A 21794-nucleotide genomic window follows, 5' to 3' on the forward strand; every position below is an offset into this window, starting at 1 on the left:
AATAGTTTTCGGAGAATAAAGGGTTCAATAAAAGATGCAGTGTACTCAACAACATTTATTTTGTATGTACATTTTTAACTTGGGTTTATTTTGTACAGTGTACAAATAATAAATGCACAACTTCAGCATTGTAAAACCTTAAATTACATAAGTAAGTAAAGTATTGCAGGCACGCGTATTACGGATTACTTAAGTTTGTTTGTTTTATCAAGTTAGCAAAGCACACGATTATTTTAAAGTTAGGTATTGGTCCCAATATAAATTCATCTTACGCACACCACAGGATTTTGCAGTCATTTTGTTATTGCTAAATACATTTAGGCCAGTTTGTAGTAATTAGTTAATGTAATATTAATAATAGACACAATTTGCGTTTGTTTGTAAGTGGGCACACTCCAAATCAACTGCAGTTAACATGTTGATTTTAGCAAAGTTCTGGATTGTTTCAAATGTAAATTACATTTCATGGTTTTCCATTAACATAAAAGTCAGTTTTCCATAAGCGAAAATATTACAAGATAAAAAAGATAAACAATTTCAAATGATATGTTCTACTAGATTTATCACGCATTGATCAGACGTTTTAACTACCTACCAAAATCTATCAGTACCTACACTATGTTCGTTAATTATTAATTTATTCCTAATAATCTTTCGCATGAACAGTATATCTTTGGTTGAAAACTTTAGTTGTGCAATCAGAATATGTACAAATTACAAACTACGATAAAAGTTTATATTCGAACACGTCATAAATGAGTTAACTGATGCTAATCGAAGACTAGAATCGAAAACGGATCGGATTTAAAACAGTATAGTTGTATCGCCTTAATGAAGGCGTAGCTCTCACCGCGGTAATTAAAGGGAATACAAATAAGTAAAGGTATAATTTTCGTCACTAATGATGAAGTACAAAGATAGCCTTTATGCAACTTAATTTAAAGGAATAGTAATATACACAAGTCGATTGTTTCAGTTCCATGGGCGGAAGGTAAATCATAATCATATTTTATGTAAAAATGTACTTACATTTTTACTCTTTACACAGGTGCCTGCTACGAACCACAATAACAGTGACAAGACACCGCAAGCGTCGCTAACAAATAATGGCACAGTGCTACTATTTCTAGTAATACATTGCTACAACTGTGTATTTTGTTATTGTACATCATTGGAGCTCGGAACAATTATTATTGGAAGAGATTTTTAACTTAAAACTACAATTACTAACAAAATTATTATACAAAACATTATTATGTACAGGTTCAATAAGTAACTAATATTACAACTCTCATAATATCACATAAGTACACGTCGCGTCTAACTCACCATCTACTAGATTAAATTAAAATCGTTTCATGTGTGGATATGTAGTATAGATTAACAATATAATACCGCTACGCCGTCATCGGCGGCAAGTACACGAGTACCTTACAAGTAATGTTAAGTTATTAGTCTCATCACATGAAACAGCAGTCGTTTTGAAGTACACGGTAACGTGGCCGGGCTTTCACCTGATGGCATGTGTGGGGTTGTAGGGCGGGGGCGGCGTCTTGGGGACCTGGGCGCGGTGGACGGGCACGGGCAGGGCGGGCGGCGCGTCGTCGGGCTGGCCGGGGATGACGGCGATGTCGAGCGGCGGCGGGTCGGCGCGCGCGCTGCTGCCGGCGGGCAGGAGCCGCGCCGGGTTCAGTTTGATGGCGTCGTCATAAGTCGGCGGCGCGCCCGCCACCGTGTCGTAGTCCGGCGGCTTCTGCTGCATGCTCTCGTCGTCCGGCATCGAAATCACGTGGATCGGATCGTCAATCTGGAACGGATACGAACGAATGAGAATGATTGTCATTTGATTGAGGCGACAATGAGCAAGTAGGTAGGTATTTTTTACAGAGGTCATGATGCCTATTCTTTTTATTAGCGAATCTTTGTGAATTTGTCACCGCTAATAGAGATTTATGTGACCAAATTAGAAACTTGCGGTATGTTGATTTTTTGTTGCTGTCTTATCACGAGATCGCAGTAGTATTTGCGTACCCATAAAAGGTAAGTTCTATGTTGATAATGAACTGATTAGCGACCTGCTGCTGAATAGTAAAGACGACAGACGCATCAGGACTTTTAGGTCTCAAAGACTACTCGTATAAAAATAAAATGGGCGACTTTCATGAGTTCGCGTAGAGGGCTCGATATAAAAAAGCAAAGGCTGTATCTTACCTGGTGTGTATCCGGGGAGGCTCTATCATTGTGGGGTTGTCGTGCCGGCGACTGAAGCCAGCAGCACATGGCGGCGCAGATGAGCAGCGCCCCAGCAACGATGCAGGCGACGCCCACGTAGCGCACCGGCTCCGCGTAGTCCTCCGCTAGTCCCAGCCAGTTGATGAGTGCGCCGGCGCATAGCAGCACCATGCCATATCTGTACGGCCTCTGCGACTGGCGGCCCTCGTCCAGGGACATGCCTGGAAAGAAGACAATTTAATGGTTAATATTGGTACTTTTGGAAGAAAATGAGGTTGAATGTAGAGAATATAAAAAACTTTTCATTGATTTTGGTCCCTGAGGAGGGGTTTTTCATTATCACTTATGATGTAATATTGGAGGAGGGTACGAATATAAGTACTTGTTTGTCCTTACAAAAAATTTCTCGCATTAGTACCTCCTCCTACAGCGATGCCCTTTACTGTGTTCCAAGAACATAGTATTTATTTCCTTTTATTTTTCGTACAAAAAGATATTCCTATGACTTTTTTGAATTATTTGTCTGATTCTTCTTCTTTTGAAAGTAGCAGTTTTTACTAATATGACCATATTTATTACAATTGTAACAACGTGGGCCTCTCTTTTGGTAGTTATCTGGTGAATCTTTATGGGACTTTGACATATTTTGTGATTTATTTGACTTAATATAGTAGGCTGGAGAATCTGATACTTTTACATCCTGTAACAGCTTTGTCTTTACAAAATCAGCAGTAATTGACACACCTGAACTCTCTATAGCCATGATCATCGGTTTGTAGACATCGGGGAGGCCAGCAAGTAGCAATGTACCGAGCCACTCGTCTCCTACTACAAAATTTATATTTCTGAGCTTATGAGCAGTTGACATGATTTTATTTATGTAATCCTCAATACCAGAGCTGTTCTCCAAATTTGTTGATATTAAATCTCGCAACAAACCCACTTTCCTACTCAGCCCGGAGTCATCAAACACTTTCTCTAATTTTGACCATACCTGCTTTGCTGTAGTTGCCTCCTGCACATGGACATAGTTGATAGGGTCTATCAAAAGGATTATTTTGGACCTGGCTCTTACATCCTTCTTACTGTCATATTTATAGTCGGCACCCGGTTCTATTGTTTCCCATAGNGCGCCGCAAGCCCGCCAGCTTTTCGATAGTTCCAATAGAAATTTGTGAGGCCATAATTTTTGATTGTGCTGAAAAAGCTGAAAAAATAGAAATCCTACGCGGCGCGGTTGCACTGTTGACGTTCGGTAAACTTTATCCAACTGAATCACGGAACTGTTTCGGTAAGACACTAATTTTATTATCTGAGGAACAATAATGGCCCATAACCTGTTGAATGTTCCTATTATATGATTAAATGTTTTTTTGTGTGCATGGAACGGTTCGGAACAAACTGCATTGAATCTATATTGCATGTTGTGTCAGCCTATAATTGTTGTTGCATTGTAACTTTGTTCATAATTGTTATTTTTTAATGTACATGTTGTAATGTAACAATGTTGGTAGACCTAATAAATAAATAAAAAAAATAAAATTATTTATAATATTACTGCCCTAATATCAGTTAATTTGGATTTAGGAAAAATAGAATGAAACAACAAAAATCAATAAATTATCATAAAGTTGCCTTATATCCTAAACGGGGACGCACTGGGACAAAGTTGTTACTGTATTAGCTTCTATTAGTATGACTCTTTAAAACCTATAAGTAGTCATATCTAACAAACTTTAACATTTTGAATAAGAGCCTCGTGAAGGAAACGTTGAATTTGATCTTCTTCAAACTTCAAGGGTTACGTTTTTTTCTTTTGAGTTAGGTACCTAAGCTTTTTTCAAGTTTAGGTACCTAACTAATAAATAAACTACAAAAAAGTCCTAAGTCCAACGCTGAGTTGTTCGAACCCATTCAGCTGTACTATGAACAATTTCGAGCACAGTACCTAGACAGGATGCAAGTTATTGACTTTTGAAATTTCTATCAGATGAGCAAATGTTCGGGCTATTTCAAATTCTGGGATCTAGTGGCATGTCACAGCGCGCAGCACGGGTGGTGTCGTGCGAGTGCGGCGAGCGTTGGGTGGCGCGTGTGTGTTGGGTGGCGTGTGTGTGAGAGTAGGGGCGGGTAATGACGTAGTCGGCGTAGGTGTCGTCGTGGCTCTTGCGCGGCGGGTGNCGTGTGAGAGTAGGGGCGGGTACTGACGTAGTCGGCGTAGGTGTCGTCGTGGCTCTTGCGCGGCGGGTGCACGTTGGCGTAGAGCGCGTCCTCGGCCTTGACCTTGTAGTGGTCGGCGGAGCAGGGCGGCTCGTGGCGGCGGTAGTGCTCGGAGGCCACGGTGTAGGGCAGCTCCTTGGGCACCACCTCCTCCCAGTACTGGTCCTTCAGCAGCTCGGGGTGCTCCTCGTGCATCTCGTCCACGATCATGTATGCCGCCTGCGAACGACGGTGACCATAATAATGGCAATTTTTTTATAAATAATAGCTTTTGCTGCTCAGATCACTCAATGTGTATGTATGGTTTGTAGGGCCATACATTTATCTAAGTAGAGTTGAAGTTAGTTGAAGTAGAGTTGAAGAGCACGTCGAGAAGAAAAGATCTCCAAAGTTTAAAGTTTATATTGTAGTAAAATACTGACAGAGTTATCGTGCGTGGCAAATCTTTTCTTGAGTAGTAGTGTTACGTGGGATGGTTGTTGACGTACTGAGTTATAATAAAGAAAAATACTTAAAATAGTAACTAACGCGCGCCCAAAAAGTAGGACGCAAACGTAAGCGTAAAAGTAAGTGCAATGTACGATGGCTTGCCCGTACAGTGTAAGTGCACAAAAAAGAAGGAGGAATGATACAAAAGGTGGCGGCTACTTGCGACTTACAAACCTCGTCAGCGCACTCGGGATTGGATCAAGTTTGGAGAGCGGGTTTTGTGGGCCCAATTGTAATGAGATCAGTGGGTCTAAAAATATGTAGTAAAATTTTTTCGTGCTAAAAAATATGTATAATAGTATATAAAAAAACCGGCCAAGTGCGAGTCGGACTCACGCACCGAGGGTTCCACAAAAACCTGTAAAGTATATAACTTTGATTTTGTTACAGCTTAAAGGTAACAAAGACCTGAGTATTATTTTGTGTGAATTTCAATTTAAGTACCTCTACGCTTTCATGAAGAAAGTGATAGTAAGTTAAGTTTAAAGTTATTAAAAATATTTTTTATTTTATGATGTAACAAAATGTACGGGTTTCGCAATTTTTCATTAATCTGTGCTATAAGACGTTTCTGCGTACTAAATTTCAAGATTCTGATTTCACGGAAAGTACCCGTACGTAAGTACGGGAAGTTTTGGTTCTCTTGCAAGTATCGAAAATTGAGAAAATTTGCGACATAATTTTGATTGCGTTGCGATTTTTTCACAGCTTCTAGATTGAATACCTCCACGCGTTCCTGAGAAAAAGGGTTTTGACAGACGGACAACAAAGTGATCCTTTAAGGGTTACGTTTTTTCCTTTTGAGGTACGGAACCCTAAAACCAACCCTAGGTACTTTTTTGGTCCCTGTGGCGCTAAGAGTTAAGGCCTGTTTTTTTATTATTATTAGATGAATACTAGAACTAGCTGATTCAAAGTATTTACATCCGTAACACTATTGTAAATTAAAAACGTAAAAAATCCTGTATGTTGTAAAAAACCATAACTCGAAAACTATCACAAAAGCCGCGGTGATTCGGGTAAAGTCTGGTCCGTGAGCACACTCACTGCGGGTGGCAGTCGCACAGTCGCGACAGCAATATAATTACGCGCGAGCAATAAGGATGGTTAGCTAGGGGTCATTGGACAAAATTCTACGTGCTCACGGACCGGGCTTTAGTGATGCTCTACCTCTGGGCTTTGCCTTGACGCTACTTTTTGGGACAGCCTGTATAGGCGATCGTTCTGATTAACCCGTAGTCCCGTACTCAAATTCATATTGTCAAGTCACCGTTTTCAATAACTCTATTCGCCCTAAGTGCCTCATTATTTTGTATTTGTTATTTATGTAAAAATATTATATTATATTCATCGTCATCATCATTTTCAGCCATGTAAAATTATTGTGGATATAAAGTAGGTTACTAAATTCTCCATTTTACACTATTAAGTCTCATACTCCTTTTCATAGACTGATGGTATATGTATGTATAAACTATATAAGGACAATAGTTATAGTTATTATATTTCCCTAATTTCTGATATTTATGTAGGTTTACAATATTACAACATTTTCACCACCTTATTCTCTACCATACACGTGCGTCTTCCTTCTTTTTTTTTTTCAAGCAAGAGCTGAAAATCAGTGTTCTGCTCATTTTAGAGCAGTGTCTACACTGAGCTCTCTGCTTTTTTGCATCGCTGCGGCACACTTATACCTTAGCGCGCAGGATTTTCTTTCTTTCTCTTTGTAATGTACTATATCTTTCCTGCTACTCCTGTGTTTATTAATCTTACGTTTTGCTTCTTGTGTGTCAATGTGTTTTGCAAATAAACCATTTATCTATCTATCTATCTATCTATCTAAGTCTTTCGCTCATTTAGTATTTCAGTGCGCCTAGTTTAGTAGTTAGTTTAGTTTAAATACCATCCATTTAATTTTAGATGTTTTACGACGGTGCGAAGGAAATAGCGATTAGGATCGTGTGTCGTGAGCAAGTACCTTAATGTGTCGGTCGATGAGCCAGTTGAGCTCGATGTCGTCGTCGTCCTCGCCGAAGGGGTTGATGAGCACCTCGGCCACCTTCAGCCACCCCACGTAGAAGCAGAACTGCCGGGCACAATCAATCGGGGATCATTTAACATGTCACATGCAATGAGGAAGCTTTTGCTCACGACTTCACTCGCGTGAAGGTGACAGAAAGATTTCACTCTAGAATATTAGTTGGAGAGTTTATTTCCTACAAAGAAACTCACAAACTACCTAAGAATACTTATTTATAAAATTTGAGTTGAAATGTACCAAGGTAAGCCTATTTTACCTATTTATAAAACTGGGGGCGTCGCGAAGCACCGACAACGCACCAAACTTAAGATGCTACGCCTACGCTAAAAAAAAGCATACAAATCCTTATCCTTCTCATCAGTAGCGGTTTGTTCCCAACGACCACCACTAAATCTGCCACCAGTGGTGGTGGTTGAACCGATTATCTAATACTAGCTTTTGCTCGCAGCTTCACCCGCGTGAAATTTAGTTTGTCACAGATCATCATAAATTATAGCCTATATTATGTTAATCTGGGTTATAAACAATAATACTGTAAAGTTTCATCGAAATCCGTTCAGTAGTTTTTGCGTGAAAGAGTAACAAACATCCAGTAACAAAGTTCAGTAGGAACGTTGGAGGGAATCTTCATAAAAACCNATATAAAAAATTTAAAAAAAATCTCAAAAAATGTTTGACCTCTTTTTTGTCGATAAAAATAGGTCTAGTTTCATCTATTTTCATATGTACACTTTAACGTGACTCACACTGTATAACTTTGATTTTGTTAGACCTGAGTATTATGGTATTATTTTGTGTGAATTTCAATTTAAGTACCTCTACGCGTACTTACGCGTACGCGTTCATGAGGAAAGTGATAGTAAGTTTAAAGTTATTAAAAATATTTTTTATTTTATGATGTAACTAAAAATGTACGGGTTTCGCAATTTTTCATTAATCTGTGCTATAAGACGTTTCTGCGTACCAAATTTCAAGATTCTGAGTTCACAAGAAGTACCCTGTAGGTTTTGGTTCTCTTGCGAGTATCGAAAATTGCGAAAATTTGCGACATAAACGGCTGTATCTTTTGATTGCGTTGGCTTAAGTTTGATTTTTTCACAGCTTCTAGATTGAATACCTCCACGACAACAAAGTGATCCTTTAAGGGTTACGTTTTTGGGTTCCGTAGCCAAATGGCAAAGAACGGAACCCTTATAGATTCGTCATGTCTGTCTGTCCGTCCGTATGTCACAGCCATTTTTTTCCGAAACCTCGTAAATCGTAAACCGCTTATTACCGCGTAATCTTTCATACAAATAACTTAAATTAAAAAAATAATAATTTTAATTTCATAAATCAATGGTACGGAACCCTTTGTGCGTGAGTCCGACACGCACTTGTTTCCTTTTGAGGTACGGAACCCTAAAACCAACCCTAGGTACTTTTTAGGGTTCCGTAGCCAAATGGCAAAAAACGGAACCCTTATACAGGGTGACTTTTGTATCAGTATCCAAATTTTTTCCTGACAATAGGTATCGTTTATAGATGACATTTTTAATAAAAAATAGGTAGGTCAAATTTTAACATCAACTATTTTTTTCCTAACCAATTAACACTTAAGGACTCGCTAATGGGTCTAACGGACCCAGTTCTTCAATTTTTGTATAATAACTTTTAAGAGTTTGACGTTTGCGATGTTGTCGCTCTTAGTACCATTCCACATTGTAGCACAGCCAATAGCGGTCATAATCGTCAAATAGCCCACTGCATGTGATTGCTACAGACGAAAAATGTGTTTTTGAGTCCACTGGACCCGGTAAACAAAGTGATTTTTTTTATGTTTTATACTAATTTCTCATTAATTGTTAACTGGTATAAGTAGGCAAATTATAGTAGCTTACGAAAATAAACAAGGAATTTTTTTAAATAATTAATTACAGAATTTTTCAAAAATAACCCTTATTTTGCCGAAAAACCTTAAATTTTTTAAATAAGTTGTTATTTTAGAATAAGGCAATAAATATGACTATTTGATTTATTATTTTGTCTTTGTTTATATCATATTATCCTTCTAATAAACTAGTTTTCACTTTTATTAAGAGTTTTAGAAAAATACATAGGATTTCATATACTGGGTCCAGCGCACCCGGTAGCGAGTATGAATGTTACAAATTAAGGCGCGAGTCCTCAAGTGTTAATAACGTAGTGTGGTTACCGCGCTTAGCGCGTAAACATTTTGCGGGAGAGCGGGTCGAGCGGAGAGCTGTTACACAATTGGACGTAGTTATGCTACAACGTTCCAACCCACAAGGTGGTCAAAATTGAGTTTTCGAGCCCAAGCTAGGTATTTTGGGTCACCCTATCTAGTGCTGAAGACACTGACTCTATTACGACAATAATTAATGAAATAATTAAGCGGTCCCAATGATAAAACGATCCAAAAGATCTAAATAAAATCTTATAATGTGACATTCCATTTGGAACGTTATGTTTTAATTCGTTTTGGACTGAATACAATGAAAATAATGATCCAATCATTTTGGAACGTTTTACAAATAACTAATTTTAAATGTTAAAAAGTGACATTCCATTTGGATCGTATGGTTTTAATTCGTTTTGGACTGAATAAAATAAAAATAATGTTCCAATGTACTTGGAACGTTTTTAAAAAGGCTTTTTGTTTGAAAGTGGCTTTTAACTTAATTTGCAAAAACGTTCCAATGTGTGAAAATAGTTATAATATTATTTTGGTAGTTAATATATTTATACATTTTTTTTCTAAAATATAAGTATAANTTTCAAAATTTAATTAGGAGCGCGGTACGTGCGTGCGGCGCGGTGTCTGACGGCGAGTGAGAGGAGAACGGCGAATGTATGAATACGCCGAACGATGCTCGGGCGCCCTTCAGTGGGGGGCGGAGTTTTGTGCGTTGACAAACGTATTTTGTTAAAACTTTACAGTATTATTGTTTATTTTAACCCAGATTAACATATAGGCTATAATTTATGACGATATGTGACAAATAAATTCCAATATAGATGACCCACGCTGAACTGTCCCACCAAACTCAATGACAGGGGGGCGCTACCATCGTTCAACTATATGGTTTCCAACATGGCAAAAATCTGAACCAGCGATCCAGTATTGATTGACGGTGGCGCCCCACTGTCAATGTCATCGACAGGACAGTCCAGTATTTTGGAACTATAAATAAATAAGACGTCTAAAAAGCGCCATCTATCGTCATTGGTCAAAATCTACAGCGCTGGACAAACTACTGTTTTGTTCAGGCTTTATCTATCACCATGATATCTAACGGGGGTAAAACGAGGTCCACGCGTACGAAGTCGCGGGCGGCCGCTAGTTTATAATATTAGTAGGATTTCTCGCATTTTAAATTGTAACCCACCTGGAGGGCCGTGAAGAGCGGGAAGTAGACGTCGGGCTCGTACTTGGAGGTGCTGCCCGGCGCCGCGGGCACCAGCTGCCGGCCCATCAGCGCCGCCACGAAGTACGTGTACAGCGCCAGCGTCACCACCTGCCGCGTCAACAACCACATTACTGTCCAGCGGCTCAAGAGAGGCGCGTCGTAACAACGACAGCTGGACTGACCTGCGTGTAGACCAGCGGCACGCAGACGGTGTCGTAGCCGATGAGCGCGCCCAGGCGGCGCCGGATGTCGGAGAGCTCCACGAGCAGCGTCTGCACGATGTGGTCGCTGGAGATGAGCCCCTCCTTGCGCGCGCGGTTGATGATGTTTGTGGCCCACACCAGCGGCATCCAGTACTTCGACATCGGGCTCTTGCCGTCCATTTTCTCGAACACTTTGCGCTCGCTTTCCAGCATCAGACCTGCAACGTTACAACTGCTTCTTCATACAAGTTTTTCACAAGTTTCATATTTATTTCGCAATTATTTATTGGTTTTAAAACATAAAAACTTGTATGTGACTACGAATGTATGAAAAACGAAGGTAACAGAGACTGTGTGGCACACAAAAGATTATTTTATTGGTAGTGCCAGTGAGTATTTTACGACTTCAGTAAACATAATGTGTAAAGCGCACACATGTCCAACAAAAACTGGATAGTTAAGTATTGTGTGTGACGGCTGCGTTGTGTTTATGTAGTATGTAAGCAGCGAAGTGAGATGACATACTCGTAGCTCGTATGGCAAGGATTTGGTCGGAAAGCACTCAACGAGGGTCGTGCGTCGCATACTGACCGGAGTCGACGACGTGCTGCCACGTGGGGAAGCGGCGCTTGACGCGCAGCGACACGCGCTGCAGCGTGATGACGTAGGCCAGGATCATGTAGCGCACGATGTTGCGCCGCATCAGGCGCCCCGTCTCGTCCTGCAACCACGCACACGCTCACTCTCTGCCAGCGCTCGCTGGTGCTGCTACACAACACTACCCGCGGGCATATCTCAACCCTTTGGGTACGGAATCCAAAATGAAATTACAATAACTATAAAGACAATCGAATCGTAAACTAAGTATAATTCACTCCACTCTAAGTGAAGTGGAATATGGCATGCTAAGTATGTATAGGTCGCCCAACGAAAGTTGATGCAAACAATAAATTTAATTAAACTCACACTGATATTAGAATTCACAGTACGATGATACGATACACAATCCAGTGCGATGAGAAGGAGTGGAAAGAAGAAGCGTATTAATTTAGAGGTACGTAGTAGACGCGAGTGAGTCGAATCGAGGAGTGAAACTATATTGAGATTGAGATTTCCAGGTAAGAAGGAGAATTAAGATTGTTTAAGATTGAAAAAAGTATAAGGATTCTACTCGTAAGTTTTCGCCGAAGAGGGACAGGTAACCATTAGAGCTTAGGACTGGTATGAGAAAATGTGGTCATTTGCGCAAGCAAAACATGAACCGGAAACAGTTGTTGAGAATCTTATGGACCTGAATTTCGTTCAGGACCCCGATTACGTTAATTTGGTAATGTCTCCAATTCATTTGCGTTTCATCTGCAGCCGCGCGCGACCCTCTCCATTTTCGCTCCAGCTGATGTGCAATTCGATATCATGGTAAAGTTCACGCGCTAACAAAGACGAAACAACAGTTTCCATTAAAGTCCGAAAACCTTATTTTTGAAACTAAAATTATTAAATTTAATTTCAGCAAATGTTCGTGAAGCGTTTGACGATGTTTTATCGTGTAACGCTACATTTTTACTAACCCTAAACTATCAGCTGTCGATTAGGCCCCTCGCCCACGGCGAATTTTTGTAGCGATGCAGTAGCGGTTCTGTTGCGCGTTCGCATCGATTCAGTTGCAATGCGGTCTCTAGCTGTGTGCCCTCGCTCACATAAAAACGATTCAGTCGTGATGCAAACGTGATACTGTCGCGATGCAAACGCGATTCAGTAACCCTCCCTCCGTTCTCTACCTGATGTCGTCCGACACGGTCGCGCGTTTGCATCGATAAAGTCGCGATGCAGTTGCGCGTTGGCATCGCTTCTGTAGCGCGATGCAAATGCGACTAACGCGCGACAACCACACTACAAAAAGTCACCGTGGGCGAGGGACCTTAGTTTTATTTTTAGGGTTGTCAACACATTATTGCTTAATGGTGGCAAATTAAAATTGAGACACTCTTTATAAATCACTCCATGTTGTGACATGGCAAGTCAGCGGCCAGTCTAGGCCCCGAAAAATAACCGAGAGGTAAAGCCATAGGTACAACACTTGCCCTTATGCATTACACTGGTTCAACATTATTCTGTGGCAAAACTGTTGATTTCCTACGTGTGGTTTTCTATATTTTGATACTAGTGATTTTGACGTGTACAAAAAATACAAAATTACATCAAAATCAACGTTTAGAAATATTTAAAAACTTTCTTTTCCGCGACTTTCGTCAATGAGGTGTAGTGGAACAATCGCGTTGCATCCACCAGCAGTAGTTAGCCATCATTTATGCCGATCCTATTGTGCCCTGGTACATCTCTTCCAATGGTTTTTATACAGGGTGATAGGTGAGGACTAGACCTATCGATTTCACTCCCATATATGTTCTACGATTTTTCGTAGTTTAGAAGTTATCGTTAATTTTGTGATTTTTTTTAAATATGACCTTGTAGGAAATCTGAACTGTGGTCGCTTACTACGGGCCTCATAAGAAGGCTCAAGGTCACCCAAAGGGCGATGGAGCGGGCTATGCTCGGAGTTTCCCTGCGTGATCGAATCAGAAATGAGGAGAAAACGCAGGAGAACCAAAGTGACCGACATACCTCGCAGAATTGCTAAAATCAAGTGGCAGTGGGCGGGGCACATAGCTCGTAGAGACGATGGCCGTTGGGGCAGAAAAGTTCTCGAGTGGCGACCACGGGCTGGAAGACGTAGCGTGGGCAGGCCTCCTACTTGGTGGACCGACGATCTGGTGAAGATCGCGGGAAGAGCCTGGATGCGGGCAGGGCAGAACCGTTCATTGTGGAAAACCTTGAAACGAACGAACGAGGCTTTACTTTTTTTTTATCTTTTTATGTGTTGACTTTTCTCAGATTTCTTTTTTTTACTGATTCGTTATATGTATTTCAGATGTTTGAAAAAAATAATCACCTTCCTATCTTTGATACAAGATACAATTTTTTTGCTAGAAACACACTTAAATATTATGCTTTTAGCAGAACACTATTGAATTTTCATCTTAAAAGTTTAAATAAAAAAAAGAACTTCCATAGGCCCAAAACCATTTTAAAAACTGCGCAGTTTCCTGAACATTCATATTAATACAAAAAACATGTACTTAAAGGGGCACTATTTCCTGTAATCGCTCCACTAAAGTGGTAAGTCGGAACTTAGAGTTTACATTTAGAGACAATAACTGAACAGAACATGTTTTTATTTTCAACGAGGAAGTTTTTTCCCTTCATCACACCTGGTGGAAACTGATGATCAGGCTGAAGGTGGAACCTCAAGTACAGAGGAACTATGGCTTCCTACCTCCAAATGCAAATGACATCGACCACAAGAGGTTGAGTTTGATTTAATACACTTCCTTCTTCAATTTATTACTTGACTTGACGTGGTATCTGGGACTTCGTTTATCAAGCGTGTTTATCTAGCTAGGACCTGTTTTATTAACCTTCCTCTTTCGATATATTTCAGGGCATATTGTGGGAGCACAACTCGGACTTTCTTCCTCGTCAGATTTTTTGTTTCCCATAAAATGTTTACTACAAATTGTGTCGTCAGGTTTGGGATACCATGGCGACCCATCAACACTAAAACAATAATGACAATAATAAATATCACATAAAATATAGCGCAAATAAAAATATTTAAAGGTTAGGAAATATAACTTACACCGACTACGAGTATTTTTGTGGTGAGTCCACTCGTAGCACAAGCTTATTTAGCTTAACACGAGAGGCTAACGGGACTATTAGTAATTTGTGCAATACAAATTGCTAATAATCTTTTTTTAAATGGCAAAAATATGTATTAATAGGAATTTTTAAATGTTTTTATTTATTGCGAACTCTGTGCAAATTGACTTTACTTTCCCGGATTTTTGCGTATTTCTGCTTTCAGTATCTTTTATTAATGTTCTTATTTGTAGGCCATCCAAAATTACCTTTTTGTCTTTTCAACCGACTTCAAAAAAAGGAGGAGGTTCTCAATTCGACCCGTATGTTTTTTTTTCTTTGCTCAAACCCATGAACTTCTACATGCTCAAACCAGGATTTTATTTTGTTCGCTCCATTGCAACGACGAGTTATTGGAACGCTGCCGCCTGCGCGCCGCAGGTGGAAGTGGATCGGCCACACAAGCAGGCTCTGGATAGGAACCACTAAGGAAAACGCAAACGTGTTTGCCCCAAGCAAACTTGGCGGCGCACTGTAGCAGACGAGGTTAAGAAAATCGGCAAGACTAGGAGCGAGATCAAACGCGAAGCTCAAGACCGAACGCGACACGCAGACAAGACACAAAGATTGAACGAAAGCTTGTGTGCACCGTCCGACACGTTCGTGCTCGAGGAGCCGCGAGGCGCGCTGCACGAAGAATAGTGACCGACCGAATATTCGTTTTCGTTTTCGTTTTCGGCCATTTTCGGCCAAAAAATGGACATTCGGCCATATTTTCGTTTTCGGCCAAAAACCAGCCGAAGCTTCGGCCAAACCGAATATCAGAAATACGTAAACAAGATGGTGACGTTTATCGTTCTGATATCTTCGGGAGTGAATCTGGTGCACTCATGAACGGACTCCCAATCAGACTTGAACGGACGCGGTATTGTCACACTCTTTTGAAGTTGTGAAGTGAGGTTACGTTGTAAACGGTGTCCAGCGAGAATTTTCCAAGTTCAAAATTTGAATACAAATAAAACCAAAGAGTTTTCATTAAGTTTAATTGTTTCAAAATAGAGTAATGCGGATTTGAAATACGCCATGAGTCACTGATCGGGAGCCTACTGAGCGTTCGTAGTTGAGCAATAAGTATTTGAAATGTAGGTATGATCGATGAATTTTGGATACCACAACTGCAACTGCATCCCGGACAACTACGGAACTCTATTTTAGCAAGAAGGTGTCTCACCACACACGGAGAGGACCTCGATGGAGACACTGAGGACTATTTATAAGTCACTGATCGGGAGCCAACAGAGCGTTCGCATTTGAGCAATAAGTATTTGAAATGTATTGTCGAATGATCGATGAATGTCGGATACCACAAATGATCAGCAAGTACAGTGACATACCCTAGCCGCCTTGGTCACCAGATCTCACACCGTGCGACTTTCTCTTGTGGGGATATCTCAAGCAAAAGTTGACAGCAAACTACCCTTAAATAATTCAGGTTCTGTAAAAAAATATCCGCCGAGAAGTTGCAGGAAAATTATTAGCACGATTTGCTTTCGAATAGTTGCGAATGTAAGGGTCCGGCTGTGAGAGTGCCTATAGTAAAACGAGCATCATTTAAACGACATTGCAATCCGCATTGTTAAACTCCATTTTGCATTAGTAATAAATAATAAAAAGTCATAAGATTTATTTGCATTCATTTTTGAAGTTGAAAAATTCCCACTGGACACCCTTTATTTCTTAACTTCACTTCCCAATATTTCAATATACACCGGAAATAATATTCTACTAAGAATTCATAATAATTTTTTTAGTGTTTTAATGCCGGTTTTCTTTAATCAATTTTTATCAAAATCAACTGTCAAACGTCATTATGTTTTTGGTCAAAACATTAATGGTTTTCAAAGTTTTTACATAGGTAATTTCATATTGTTTACAAGATATTATTTGATCACAGATTGAAATTTGAGAGTTGAAGGTCATTTTCGTTTTCGTTTTCGTTTTCGGCCGAAAATGAGACTGCAGCCGAAGCTTCGTTTTCGTTTCCGTTTTCGGCTGAAAATCCATATTCGGTCGGACACTAACGAAGAATACCATTGTTCCTCGGTAATGGCGCTTCGAAAGTGATGTGGGACGATTTTTGCAATTGCAAATTAGTTCGCATGACCTGCAGCACATTCAGCATAGCCATTGTTCCAATTAGTCACCCTAAACATGGAATGTAAGTTTTATCACAAATGGCCTACGTTTATTTATGCTAACAGTACGTGAACATGAGGTTACAGTCGGCGGAAGGTGGAACTAGGCAAGTAGGCCGAGGGAGGCGCGGGAGCAGCTGTGCGCGCGATATTTGCAATGGCGGAGTGCCTCGTCCGCGTTTAGTATTCGTAGCTGCAATTGTTATAGTCATTGTAAACTTGGTACATAAAGTCGATAGAACCGCCACCAATGCCACCAGCTGCTTTTGATATTTGTAAAGCCTCAGGTACACTTGTTAGGACACGTGATAGGAATAAGACGACCGCCCTAATTATTCGGGAATTACTAATGTTTCGTCAGCATCAAAAGGATTACATTCTTGTCATGCATAAAAAAAATCATCATTTAGGTAAATGTAGATGTAGGTGTCAGATCATTAAACACAGGGAGTTTTTAACGCAATATCAAAAACTAGCGGCCGCCCGCGTAGATGTCGAAAACATTCTCATAGGATTTTTATTTTACATGGTTTGTAACGTTATGTTAATGTTTGAATAGTTTACAACGAAATCGAAAACTGCACCTACCGCAGTATTTCTTGGTTTTCCTACGGGTGCTAGAATCACCAAGCTTCCAGCATGCCACATACAACTGGCCGTGGGAGAAACGGCTTTTCCTCAAGTCTACTCCCGCTACCTTATGGGCCTACCGGGGCGCCCGCGCGCGTTCGTTGGCCATGGCCGTCATACATTACTATGCATTCATAGGCGGGCGCACGCAGCGGGCACCCGCTCCGAGGCCAATAGAGTATGACTCAAGATCGTTGTTTATAGTCATTGCGAAGCAGACGTTGATGGGAATCTGCACTCTCTTATATTCTAAGGGGTAATTTCATGGTATTAGGGGAATCCTAGGAATAAAAAATACAGACTCCTCGATAACAACCAGTTAGTATTAGTTGCCTCGATTACATTGGGATGCAATGTATAAACTTGCAATCTGTCATTGAGTCTTCAATCATGTCTTGTGTCAAAAAAATGCAGTAAGGAGTAATTGATATCAACTTTCAAGCAAAGCACCACCAAAATAACTTTCTACCACTTTTTAACATCTTAGGGGATGAATTTCAATAAAATACGCAACACATCATCCATTAATTCTGTTAAAGAATGCTTATGCAAAATTTGAAGTAGGTTGGACGAAGGAATCACGTTATCCCATACAAACTTTGCTCCCCTTTTTCACCTCCTTAGGGACAGAATTTTAGAAAATCCTTTCACATCAGATGCCTACGTCATACAAAGAACACACATTCCAAATTTCAGGTCTCTACAATCAGCGGTTTAGGCTATGCGTTGATCCTTGATCCATCAGTGGCGCGCTCAGTTACTTGATCATTATTTTTCTGCGATGTTATTTTAAAACTGCGATATCTCCTAAGATATTTATTGAAATCGAATGATGTAAAGGGCAAGTATGTTTAAAATTAAATACTTGTGATGAATTATTTTTTTTATTTTGATAAGTATTAATAATATCATGTTTATGAAAACACCTTCGCAAATAATGCATTATTTTAAAACAGATTTGGTTAGCATAAGAAAACCTTTAAAAAGGGGAACAATCCTGTCGTACATGATTTTTGCGAAACTTTAACCGTTTACGCAGCGTACGCAGCGGCAGCTCTGGTAAGAACAAAAATCCTCAGATTTTGAAACATTCTTTACTGGTGCTCCGCTCCTGTTAGTCTTAGCGTTATGATATAGAGCCTATAGCCTTCCTCGACAAATGGGCTTCACTGAAAGAATTTATCAAATCGGACTAGTAGTTCCTGAGATTAGCGCGTTCAAGTAAACAAACAAACTCTTCAGCTGTATAATATTGAAATTAATTTATTTGAGAACCATCAGAAAACAGAGACTATCGCGTGCTTGTCTCACCTTAATAAACGAGAAAGTTTTCCCATTGGTCTTATACTATCTCTATAGTAGAGTACTTCATTTATATTAGTTGGATTGGATACGAATTTAAGATGTTGAATAATTATTTTCATAATCTGACGTTTCAATGTCGACTGGCAGAGCAGGCAAATGGCCGCGCTCCAGATGTAACGCGTTTATGTCTTTTTAATGGGGAATCGTTTAGTCCAGACAATTACCTACCAAAGATTTATAATTTACTTATTATTGGGTGTTTTAATATTAATAAAGGCTCTGAAGTAACGATGTAAAACAAAGTTAATTTAATAATACAATTCGTTTTCTATTTAACTGTAAGTTTTTAGTTGATTATGAAAAATTAATTATGCAGTGACATGTATGTGTTATTCACATCACACCCCCCGAGTCAGTCAAGGTCGATGTCGCTGGCGAGTTCGCGCCAGAAGTCGCCGTCCGGGACACAGGCACTGGACTCGCGGCGCCGCGGCACGTGATGGCGACTATTGGCGAGGGACTACTGAGAAGCGGGGGACAGTCTACACTAGACTGGACTACTACATTTCTTACGAACCTTAAAAAGAAAAATTGCTCTAAAAGTTTGCGTCTCGTGAGAAGACTGTCCATCTTGATATGTTGCAGTCGCTCATAGAAGCTTTTAGCTTTTTTAGACAGATCAATGCTAGATTGAAGATGCCGGTGAAGCGGTTTTTGAATACGTTCGGTGCGATACTGAACGACACCAAGCTTAAGGGACCCAACCAGATAGCGGTACGGGTACTCTCTAGAATGTAAAAAGTACAATCCTGGCCAAAGGGATTAAAAAGAAAGTTTTGGTCACCAATGGCATTAACCTCCCCCAAGATTGTTTATAATAATTAGTCAGCAATTTTTAATTAAGGGTAAGGTAGGATATTCTACTAGTATTGCTCCATTTTACCAAACTATCAATCGAGTATAACTACTTATTTGCTGTATGAAACTCCTAGGCAATTTACTGCATGAAACTCTTAACGAAAGTAGGTTTAGTAAGTATTCAGCACAATAGGTTTATCTATAGTTATAATAAATCTGTAGAGAGGTCAATTCTGTACATGAAATTTATTTTCAAAATAACTATCAGGGGGTGATTTTAGTGAACGATACTGATACCAAAAATGCAATCAGTAAAATTTTTGTCTGTCTGTTCCTTATAGAAACAAAAACTACTCGACGGATTTCAACGAAACTTGGTACAATTATTCTTCATACTCCTGGGCAGGTTATAGTTTACTTAGGAATTCCCACGAGAACGGGAATTAGCGGGAAAATCCTTTTGTATGAAAAATCTAAACCGCTTAAGTTAGACGCTTGAAATTTGGCATGCAGATATCTTAGTAAACTTAAAGCTTAGTTACAACAGGATATTGCAAAATTCCCATGTGCGTTCCCTTCGAGAGGCCACTGTGGAAAACGAAGGTTTCGTATACATAAAGATTTAGCAGAACCTCTAAAACAAATGTAGCCAGAATTATAAATTTGTAGGTGTTGTAACTTGGACGCTACAACTCGCCGAATGTGGTCCCTCAGATGAACTATGTCAAATGCCAAATTACTGAATCTGACGAAATAAGANAACATATGTATACCATGGACATTAGCAAAAACAAAAGAAAACTATGTGTAAAATGGGATTGAAAAAAACTGGTCCAAATTAGCGGACTCTCCCTTAATATAAATATCTTCGATTATACATATAAAAATGAATAATATGTGTTCCCCTTGGTCATCATCGCATCACGCGTAACGGCTGGACCGATTTCTTTAGTTCTTTTTTTTGAGCTATAAAAATAAACTCCGACAAACGTTACTTCGACATTACGTTACGTTACTCCGACACTACTGAATATCGACACTTCGACCACAGATACTTCGGCACTACACTACTCGGACAAAGGATATTACGCCTTTGTCTGAGTAGTGTAATGTCGAAGTAACGTTTGTCGGAGTTTATTTAGGTAGCCCTTTTTTCGTTGTGTTGGTTACTGCCAAGATAAAGTTCTTATGTATGTAAAAAAATTAAAGAAACTGACCATATTAACTTTTCTTAAGACAGCTTAGGACTAAGTCTGTCGGGACAGCCAGTTTACAATAAATATTGTCTCTGAATGAACAACTGAATGAATGTTTGGTACGAGTATAATGTGTAGTGCCTTTCAAAAGGGATTTTATGAGTTGATTGATTGATACTTATTCACAATTAACAAGCAATAATTTTTGCGAAGTTGTGACTTCATACAACAAATAAAAGTGCTGCTGGCGCGGCCTTGACCTGCCCGCGCGCCGCTGCACTGGCAGGCTGCGCACGCGACGCTGCGAGCGCCGACACTCGAGCCGCAATCAAAAGATACAACGCACTACATTTGCCTCCTGTCCCATAAATAAACACCTACCCTTAAACGAAGTTCGAGAAGGGCGTCCCCCCCCCCTCTAAAAACTAAACTGTTGGCTTGAAAAATCTGGAAAAAATCGTAATAATACTGCTTTTCATGAACTTTCAAGGAAAACTTTAACGGTTAAGATACATTTAAGTTAGTTTAAGGCTGGGTTGCACCATCTTACTTTAACTTTCACGAACGATGTTTCAAAATAATAAGAAATGTGTTGCTAGATGCATTTTCCAATATTTTTATTTTCTGCATTATATTTATTTTGCACAAAATGTGCGCATAAAGTTGGAAAATTAAATATGTAACTGGTTTATGATATCTCTAGAAACATTTTTTTTTAAATCGGTCCTGGGAGTTATTGAATGAGTAACATACGATAACAATGATTACGATGAATAGGGAATATTCTCCTTTTTGTTAAGTCGGTTAGTTAACAAGATACTAATCATTTTGAAAAGTAAATAAACCCAAATTATATTAAATCAGAAGCAGAGGTGCCGGCGCGTTACGTGCGAAGTGCAGTGCATGGAAATGAAAGTGCTACTCGTATGTTATTTCGCAGTGATAGTTACACTTCGCGATCAACCGTCGTCCGCTAGCTAGTCGGGCACTTGAATGACATCCAGTCTGTTGTTCACTCGCATGTAGGTATTTAACCGGATTCGTAATGTGACAAGTAGTGGCAGTTGTGTATGAAGGAAATAAAGAATCACACGATTTAGGTGTTCATTGAATAGCACGTGATCGAGTGGCACCGTTGGCAAGGCCCAGCGAATATGAAGTGAACAGCAATTATCGGCAAGACCTAGTCGACAACGGCCGCGATTGCGATCAGTCAAAGGAGCGGACAACGCGTCGCGCCGCGCGCGCGCTCGTATCTATATCATTATATTCGATGAGATTTTCAGTTTGAATTGCAGCTCCTTTGTAAAAAG

The 21794-nt window shown here is 39.8% G+C and overlaps 2 protein-coding genes across 2 annotated transcripts in view; both read right to left on the reverse strand.

Annotated features, from left to right (window-relative positions):
• Positions 1–40: 40 nt before the first annotated feature.
• Positions 41–2482, reverse strand: LOC114355074 (uncharacterized). The gene is made up of 2 exons (XM_028307730.1): positions 2212–2482; positions 41–1807 (listed from the first exon to the last, which is right to left on the reverse strand). The coding sequence occupies exons 1-2, from the start codon at positions 2449–2451 to the stop codon at positions 1511–1513; spliced, it is 537 nt and encodes a 178-aa protein (XP_028163531.1). The 5' UTR covers positions 2452–2482; the 3' UTR covers positions 41–1510.
• A 1787-nt stretch (positions 2483–4269) lies between these two features.
• The window catches only part of LOC114355065 (bestrophin-3-like), a 37974-nt gene continuing 20449 nt past the window's right edge, over positions 4270–21794 (reverse strand). The window contains exons 4-8 of the mRNA XM_028307719.1: positions 11190–11319; positions 10578–10816; positions 10375–10503; positions 6923–7030; positions 4270–4671 (exon numbers count right to left, since the gene is read on the reverse strand). Coding sequence (XP_028163520.1) covers positions 4270–4671; positions 6923–7030; positions 10375–10503; positions 10578–10816; positions 11190–11319 — 1008 coding nt within the window. The remainder of the gene's footprint in view (positions 4672–6922; positions 7031–10374; positions 10504–10577; positions 10817–11189; positions 11320–21794) is intronic.

Source organism: Ostrinia furnacalis, unplaced genomic scaffold (genome assembly GCF_004193835.3).
Source record: "Ostrinia furnacalis isolate ACB-3 unplaced genomic scaffold, ASM419383v2 OfSCF2315, whole genome shotgun sequence".
Classification (NCBI taxonomy): Eukaryota; Metazoa; Arthropoda; class Insecta; order Lepidoptera; family Crambidae; genus Ostrinia; species Ostrinia furnacalis.